Genomic DNA, 9,488 nt, shown 5'->3' with positions numbered 1-9,488 from the left:
CTACCGTGCCCCAGTGGTTTTTTGCAGCTGCGCAAGGCTCAGCCAATCAAAAACAGCTTATTGCTAAAATGGGCAAGGATTGGTCCTAAGTTCCTGAGGCCGCCAGGAAAAGGTGGGGTTTCATGGCCCTGTATTAATATATATATGTACATGGGCGGGGACGGCGGAAGGCCGACGGATGTGCTCTTTGTTGTTGCGGAAGTAAGAAGGGAAGGATTGTGATGGCGGCTGCGACACAAGCTGAGACGGTGGGTTCTATGAGTCCTACCCAGGGGTTTCTGTGCGAGAGGAATGCAGGAAGAGGCAGGGGCGAAGAGTCAGGGGTGGAGGGCTAGGGCGCGGCCTGTCTCAACCCGCCGGAAATCGGCTTGGGCCGCACTGGAATTAGCTGAGGCGGCCCCACTGAATGAAGCCTGTCCTTCTCGCCGCAGGTGCCAGTGGACCGCGCGGAGGAGGACTTGCCCCTCACGGCTGCCGAGGAGCTGGCCGCCCAGAAGCGCGAACAAAGATTGCGCAAATTCCGAGAGCTTCACCTGAAGCGGGTGAGTAGTATGGAAGGCCAGCTCAGACTTGTCATCTGGCCAGGGCGGTGCGCGTTTGTAAAGGAACTCATTTGTGATGGGAAGTCTCATCAGCGCTTCTTACAGACTCGGAGAATTGGCTCATCCTCCCTTCTCCCCCCAGTCCGATTTATTGGTTAGTTCCGGAGTCTTTATTATTATTATTTAGTATCTTATCATTGATAGTATACACATTATAGGATGCCACCGGCTACCACTTGGCAGCCACTCGGACAGGGATCAAAATAGGAGATCCTGGATAGAATGGGAGAAAAATGTGGAACAAAACTCAATATCATAAAAAAGACCAGGCTTATGGGTCTGATAGAGACTGATGAAAACCCCAAGACAGCGGCCCCTAGTCGGCCTTTGGTCCCGGAATTGAATTTATTCCTGTGGCTTCCAGCCAAACAATAGACAGGCATATAAAGTGAATATTTACACCAGGTAGATATACTCCTTAGAACAATCAACCATGAGAGAACAGAAGGGCTGCATTTGCACAGGGAGATAGCTCAGAGGGCAGGAATGCATAGGAAAGACCTCAGGGTAAAGGTAACATGGGGAGGCAGTGTTACATTACTGTGATTGCAGTCAATGTCATGAAACAAAATGTGTATGAAGTGTTGAATGAAAGATGAATTTGCTCTGTCAACTTTCACCCAAAGCACAATTAAAAAATAAAATAAAAATACACTCTCAATAATGAACAAAACTTTAAGGGAAAAAAGTCAAGATCATGAAAGAGAAGCAGCAAGAAGAACTCAGAATTCAGCAAAAATACACTTTTGGCTTTGGCTTTGTCCTAAGACTTTGTAAAGTGGAAGAGCCAAATGCCTACTTTACTATTGTTTCTGGCACCCTATAATTTTTTTTAAATTGTGATTTTATACACGTTTTGCTTTGTGACATTAATTGCAGACCCCTCACTGGGGGTCTCTATTACTAACAGCTTTCTTGCTCTATGATTTTAACAAGCCCTTCATTTTTCCTAGGAAAATGACTAGCACTAGAGGCTAGAAGAGACCTGACCAGCACCTCTTAGAGGTGATTGCCTCCTCATTCAAACACATTCAGCTGACCTGTAGAAGTCTACAGTGTATGGCTTGGCCAGTTGATGGGGATCCAGATGATTAAGTTAAAGCCTCTGTTTTTAAGTTAGAGAAGACAGCTTTATAAACAGAAATTGTACTGTGGTAAAAGTCATGGTAGAGGTAGGAGCAGCGTGCCCTGGTAGTGCAGAGAAGGAGGAATTAATGGAGTGTTGAGGGTGAGGGGAGGCTGCAGGGAGTACCTCATGTAAGAAGTGATACCTGAACTCCTGTGTGAAAGTGGGATATTATCACACAAATGAAGGAATTGGGGGAAGAGGTGTCCAAGTAAAGGAAGGGTCCTCATTAGGGATGAGAATCCAGCAGACAGCTGGATGCAGTGGAGTTGAGAAAGAAAAAAGCAGCCCCTGATCATTGGCATCTCAGAGCTGGTGTGAGGATCTGCTAGGCCATGGTTTCACAAAACTCCAGCACAACTCTGTGATTATTTGTGTGAGATAAAGATAAGAACACCATTCGTACCAAAGGAATGACCACCTGTCCCCCTCTTGAGGCTAATAGGAGTGACTGTTATTACAAACAGTATTAGTCTCCATCAGTTCCACCTTCTTGGATGTCAGTCAGAGGATGGCTCTCCCTTTCTGACAGTGCCTAATCCCCAAACCCAAATTTCTTGACTTTTTCCCCAAATTACCTGACACAAACTCAAGTCCTGTAACCAGCTCCTTCTAACACCCCCTCTCTGAAATGCCTATGGTTCCGCATGGTGTACTTTCTCCTTCAGTGCAATAAACCCCACATTGTTACACTACATGTGTGTGCTTGGTGTTGGACTGGAGGGCATGGCCAGAGCCAGGGTAGATAAGGATGGCTGAGAGGAGTGTCTCTCTTTGCCTGGAAAAAGTCAGGCTGATAAACAGTTAAACACATTTAAATACATATTTGGAAGGACTCTGTAAAGGACATGTGGCTGGAGATTAGGAGACATGGCTTTTTGGACTAACTCAGCTACCAGTTTGTGTCCTAAAAACATCAAACTTAAATTTTTCTTATGATAGTTGTTAAAGCCCTCCAGGCCCAACCTGACCCTTTTCTCTTGAATTAATCAAGATTAAAAGAGAATTGAAGGTAGAATATCTTTCACATCTTGTGATTTAACATTATTTAATGCCATTTAACATCTGGGAACTCTGGTGGCATAGTGCCTAAGGCATTTGACTGCTAACCAGGAGGCTGGGTTCAAACCCATCAGCCACTCCTCAGAAGGAAGGTTGGGCAATCTACTTCCATAGTGATACTGCCTCAGAAACCCAAGGAGGAGTTGCTATGAGTCGGATCCAATTCAACGTCAGTGTGTTGGTTTGTTTTTGTTTTATTGAACATCTACTCAAGTGTCATTCTGGTAATGGCTCCCTAACCGTGTGAAACCTTGTCTCAATCCAACTTTTAAGGAACCTACTCAAAGGGACCACATAGCTAAATACAGACAAAACTGATGTTAACTCCCAGGCCTCTGGAAGTAGCAATCCAGTGAAATCCAACACATTTTTCTTGACTATATATAAATGCAAACCTACTTAGGCTGTTCCCTTGCTTAAAATCCTTTGATGCCTCTCTGTGACTTTAGGATAAAATGTTGCAGTGTTTTACTTCACCCCCCTCAAAGAAGGAAATGTCTTTTTGGATTTATTTTCTATGTTATGGTTTTAGAATGAAGCTCGCAAGTTAAATCACCAGGAAGTTGTAGAGGAAGATAAAAGGCTTAAGTTACCTGCGAATTGGGAAGCCAAAAAAGCTCGTTTGGAATGGGAATTGCAGGAAGAAGAAAAGAAAAAGGTTAAGAAGTACCCTGATATCTTCATAAGGCAATTAATATATTGTATTGAAACTGTATAATATGGCAATTGGGTACATTGACTCTGGAGCCAGGCTGCAAGGTTTCAATTTCTGGCTCTGCTCTTCACTATCTGTAACACTCTGGGCTAGTTATTTATTCTTTCTGTGTCTCTGTTCTCTCATCTGTTTTAAGTTAATTGTGAATTAAATGAGTTAATGCATGTAAAGCATCTATAGTGGTGTCTGACACCTGATACACGTAAAGATTATTTTTAAAATTGATGTGTTCATGTCTTACATACTATAGTGGATTCCCAAATTTCCTTTGAGTATTAATCACTATTTTTAAAATATTGCTTGATATTTTTATTGGATCTCTCTTGATTGAAAATAAGTCAGGTATTTGCTCGTGTCATAGTTACAGGCATCATAACTCTTTGCATTTCCTTTTTTCCTTTTTAGGAATGTGCAGCAAAAGGGGAAGACTATGAGAAAGTGAAATTACTGGAGATCAGTGCAGAAGATGCAGAAAGATGGGAGAGGAAGAAGAAGAGGAAAAACCCTGATCTGGGATTTTCAGGTAAAATTGCCTTTATTTTATTGGCTGGTCCTGGTAGATAAGCATTGCTTTCACTGTCTCTGGTTTCAAGGAAAGAGATGCCTCCTGTATTTCCTTAATGGAATAGTCTCTAAGAGACTTAAACCCAGGAAAATTGTAACTGTTTATCACGTGGCAGAAGTAAAATACAGGATTCTCTTTTTCTTTGTGGTAAAATTCATCAAAGCTGATATTGTCAGTATCTTCAGGATAGGAGCTATGCTTAAATTAGTTTCTTTTCCATCTGTTATTTAATAGTTTTGATTTTTCTCTGGCTAGTAATGCCCAAACAAAGAAATACATAATTTCTGATGTTAATTATTTTTCATCTTCATTTTATTTTTAGATTATGCTGCTGCCCAGTTACGTCAGTATCATCGGTTGACCAAGCAGATCAAACCTGACATGGAAACATATGAGAGAATGAGAGAAAAGCAGTAAGTAGACAGGACTAATCCCAGGCCCTCTTTCATCCAGAGATGGTATATGTGTATCTGTGTATGTGTGTATGTATAACACATGTGCACACATTAATACAAACATATTTCAGTGCTAAGGAGTGGGTATCACCAGCTGTCTAAGAATGGTCTCTGGTCTTGCCAACACCATTTATTACTCATCCTCTCAGCAGTTAAGCCAGCTAAGGCGCTGTCTTTCTTGGGGAGCATTCTAAGATTAAGTGTTGAATGGGAAATGCCCAGATTATCATAGTTCCTTAGGTGTTAATTTTGGAAACAGACTGCTTTAGTGAAGAGTAGGTGAACTGGTGAAGGGCTAGATAGGAAATAATGTAGGCTTTGTGGGCTGTAAGGTCTCTGTCACACCTAGTCACCTTTGCTGCTGTGGTGTAAAAGCTTCCTTAGAGGCTATAGAAGGAATAGGTGTGGCTGTGTTCCAGTAAAACTATTTACAAAAACAAGTGGCAGGCTGTGGTTAGTTGATCCTGCTTTAGTGGAGAGAGAAACAGCCAGAGGCTAGAAGTTCTAATCCCAGTTTTGTGGTATTTGCTAAATTCTTTAACTCAGGCTCTGAGCTCTTTTGTCTGTAGAGTGAAGGTGTTGGATTAGATGATTTCTTAGGTCCCTTCGTAGTGCCTAAGGCACTTAACTGCTAACCAGAAGGCTGGTGGTTCAAACCCACCAGCTGCTTCTCAAAAGGAAGATTGGGCAGTGTACTTCCATAGTGATACCACCTCGGAGACCCAAGGAGGGGTTGCTATGAGTTGGATCTGACTCGATGGCAGTGAGTTCGCTTTTTTCTTCCCAATTCTATGCTTTTTTTTTTTTTTTTTTTAAATTAAGGAAAGACTTCACAGTAAGTACATGTATATATTTTATCTCTCATTGTGAGTGCTATTTTAGTTGGAAATTTGACATCGTGGAGCATCTGTAATGTTGCTCTAAGTCCATTTTGCTGTCTTTTCAGTGGAGAAGAGTTTTTCCCAACATCCAACAGTCTCATTCATGGAACCCATGTGCCTTCCACAGAGGAGATCGATAGGATGGTCATAGATCTGGAAAAACAGTGAGTACTCAAGAGCGTTGTCTGCAAGAGGACACGTGGACATCCTTGGTATATTTACCAAGGATGAATTGAACAGATAGAAACTATACTCTCTCATTTCAGAATGTTATTTCTAAAAGATAAAAACTTAAACAAATCACAATGCTATTATCACAGCAGTAGTTTCATTTTAATAAGAAGTCCAGAGAGACATTTTTTCTGTGTGCTGATTAAGATGCTAAATACCTAAGTAGGATGTTCTAAGATAAGAAAAATCTGAAATTCAGGTATGGATTGAGTTCATAAGATTTGGAACAAAGATGCAAAATGTTGATGGAATTGTTTAATCAAAGGGAAAGTTCTAAAGAAAATTGTATTCTTTTTTAAAGGTTTTACTTTAGCAACTACCCCACTATTTGATTCGAAGAGGCAAGAATGTGCTAGTAATGGACCTTAGTTACAGATACATACATTTTTTTTTATGGTGGTTCTATAACATTGTACTGGATGAATGTGCTTTTGTGTCACAAATGAAGAGACTATTTTCCTTACCAATATTTAACAGGAGGGGAAAACATGCTTTAACCAAACGTGTTTGCTTAGATAACATGACTGATCATCAACAAAACCCTGCCATCCCCTAGTTTCTTCCTAGGTAGATGAAACAACTAAGTTGGTGCTTTCTGTTCCTAATGGCCTCAATTACCAAGCTGTATGATGACTACACAGAATTCAGATAAAACACATTTTGGGAGTGTGGAGTCTTCTGTCACATGAGACTTCTGAATAAGCCAACATTGGTTTGGGGAAACGAAAATAGCCACATGGAGCATTGTACTTAGGTTAGACAGAGAGATGGAGAAACAAGCTAGGGCAGTTTCAGATGACTGAGCCTGTGAACATGATCTCAGCACTGTTGCTGGTGGCCAGGAAATAATTCCAGAGGGTGACTTAAAGTCATTTTCGGCAAAGACATAAGAAGAGGGCTGCCCAGTATAAGATTTTTAAGTTATGGTCACGTTATTTATTTAGAAGTTCCCTACTAATACCAGTAATAAAGAGAATAGATCAAGTACGGGATTGAAGGATACTTCCTCTCCCTCTGTCTTACTCTTTCCCTCTGTATACTTAATCCTGTTACTGCAGTGAGATGGCAGAGCTGTGGAGGGAAAGGCCAGCATTTACTGAGCACCCACTTGTGGTGGTGGTGGTGGTGGTGAGTAGGCTTCGACACACAGAGACCTTAAGTGAACAGAATGAAATATTGCCTGGTCCTATGCCATTGTCATGATCATTGGCCACTGTGACAGTCTGTCTCACCAGTGGCCTCCCTCACCTTCACTGACCATCCACTTCATCAACCATGATGTCCTTTTCTAGCAGTTGGTCTTTCCTGGTGATGTGTCCAGAGTAACTGAGCTGAATGAAGCCTCTCAATCCTCGCTTCTAAGGAACATTCTGCTTGTATTTCTTGTAACACAAGATCATAATGATGATGGCTAGCAATTATTGAATGCTTACTATGTTCGGGCACTCTTCTTATTTAATTTTGTCCTTCACTCTGTACTAGGCATTATGCATTCCATATATTTCACGTTCTCTTCCTTCCTTCCCAATGAAATAGGTTGTCTTATCCTATTGTAAAGATTAGGACAGTTCCCAAAGTCACATGACAGACCGTTGGTTGTGCTCGGATTTGAACCAAGCATGTTTATCTTGGAAGTCCTTGTTCTTTTTCACTTACAGTGCTTGTCATTGCAAAACCCATCAATACTGTATACATTATTGTTGTTGTTTGTGCCGTTGTTCTGATTACCTAGTGCCGCTCTGACAAGAATATACCACAAATGGGATGGCCTTAACAAACAGGAGTTTATTCATACAATTTGGAGGCTTTAAGTCCAAGTTCACAGTGCCGGGCTCCAGGGGCTGGGTGAAAGCCCCTCAACCTTGGGTTGCAGCTCTGCCTCTTGCTCCCGGCCCACTGGAGCTAGAGGCATTTCTTTACTCAGACAGCTGCTGGCTGCTGAGGCTGAGAAGCCCCAAGGTTGACATGTAAAAAGGCACAGTCCCGATGTTACCAAACCACATGGCAGGCCATTAACTTAAGTCCATTGTAAGTCCCAAGGTCGGCAGAGCATAGCAGGCTGCTGAGCAACGACACGGCTACATGTAAGGTCCAAGCGTGCCGTAGGCTAGAGACCATTTTCAAAGCTTCTCCTTATATACAGGAAGCAGACCACATACCCAAAGGCAGCTACCCAGCTGCTTGTGGTAGATCCTACCACGGAGTTGATTGCCAATCTCCTCATGGGGATTAACTACCACCAGCTGCCCAGCCACTCAACCAGGCCCAGCCAAGTTGACACAAAAACATAAACACCACAGCCGTCGATATTAGCAAAAAGAAATACTACAAATGTAACTAAGATTTTCTTTTGTGATGAAAGTCCCATAAGGTGAGGGTCTTGGCTTGATTTTACTTCTAACTTGGTATGTGACCTTAAATAAGTTATCTGATTTCTCTGTGATTCAGTTTTTTTTTAAACAGAGGAAATTGGTTTTCCATTCAACAATCCACACATAGTTTGTTTTGAGACATTCACTGCACTTCCCACAATGCAACAGCACTCTTCCCACTTCCTCCCACGCCCATGACTTCATTTTTATATCTGTGTTTCTTAATACTGATAGAGGTAAATATTAGGCAGAAGAGAATGAATTTATATTTTAGGAGTTAATACAAGCACATGTAAAGTGTTAAGAATAATGTTTAGCATATACTAAACCCTAAGTTTATATTTGCTGTGGGTATTGTTATTAACATAATAATAGTTCTTTTAATAATGGAGTTTCTGGGTGGTGCAGATGGTTAAGGTGTTTGTCTGCTAACCTAAAGGCTGGGGGGTTGAGACCACCAAAGGTGCCTCGAAAGGAAGGCCTGGTAATCTCCTTCCAAAAAATCAGCTGTTGAAAGCTGTACGGAGCACAGTTCTACTCTGACACATGGGGTTGCAGCAAGTCAGAGTAGACTGGAGGATAATTGGCAACTGGTTATTGGAATAATCATCTTCTTTTAAGTAATACTTCCTGTATACAGTTCCTAGCGATGTATCATTGCTCAGTTAGAAACACTTGGAAGATGAGTTTATGTTTACTGGATTCATACCCAGGGTTGTGCCTTTTATTAAGCGGTTTCAACTTGATGAAGACTAGTCTTTTTTTTTTTCTTTCAAAGTATGGTACTCCAAGAGTACGGATTCTATTCTAGCTGTTTGGCCATGTTTTATTAAGATCAAAATAAAGACAATTTTCAATTTTGTAAATTATTTTCTTCCTTCCCCAGAATTGAAAAACGAGACAAATATAGCCGGAGACGCCCTTATAATGATGACGCAGATATCGACTACATTAATGAAAGGAATGCCAAGTTCAACAAGAAGGCAGAAAGATTCTATGGCAAATACACAGCTGAAATTAAACAAAACTTGGAGAGAGGAACAGCTGTCTAATTTCCTCCAGGAGCTGTTTTTAGATGCTTGGGATACAGTGGAACTGTCTGCTAACAAATTGAAGTGTTCTTCAAAATAGTCCCAGTAAACCAGGACTCAATCTATACCTTCTCACTCAGCATTTAGAAATAAAAGTTTTATCTTAAACATATGCTTCCATGTATATTTCCACATTTTTGTGCTTGGATATAAAATGTATTTCTTGTAGTGTACTTGTTTTGTAAAAATCTACTTTGTATAAATTTTAATTACATTATTTTTCTATGTATTTTAAATGTGTATGACTTTAATCTTTGAAGCATATGGGTTTAAGATTCCTCGCAGTATACATAAATGTAGTCATTGTTTCCTTGACAACATCAAGGAACCACTTGAAGTTGTAGACTCCCACGCTGTGGACAGTGATGAGAAAGGTGGCAGTGGCTGC

At 41.1% G+C, this 9,488-nt stretch overlaps 1 protein-coding gene across 1 annotated transcript; it reads left to right on the top strand.

Moving 5' to 3' along the window:
* Nucleotides 1–221: 221 nt before the first annotated feature.
* On the top strand, nucleotides 222–9,061 carry SYF2 (SYF2 pre-mRNA splicing factor). Its single transcript, XM_007935879.1, has 7 exons — nucleotides 222–248; nucleotides 432–542; nucleotides 3,323–3,448; nucleotides 3,911–4,028; nucleotides 4,393–4,483; nucleotides 5,472–5,570; nucleotides 8,896–9,061. The coding sequence occupies exons 1-7, from the start codon at nucleotides 222–224 to the stop codon at nucleotides 9,059–9,061; spliced, it is 738 nt and encodes a 245-aa protein (XP_007934070.1).
* The last annotated feature ends 427 nt before the right edge of the window (nucleotides 9,062–9,488 follow it).

This window comes from Orycteropus afer, unplaced genomic scaffold (genome assembly GCF_000298275.1).
Source record: "Orycteropus afer afer isolate SDZICR_OR568_19922 unplaced genomic scaffold, OryAfe1.0 scaffold00031, whole genome shotgun sequence".
Lineage (NCBI taxonomy): Eukaryota > Metazoa > Chordata > Mammalia > Tubulidentata > Orycteropodidae > Orycteropus > Orycteropus afer.
This window is presented reverse-complemented; position numbering and strand designations above follow the sequence as displayed.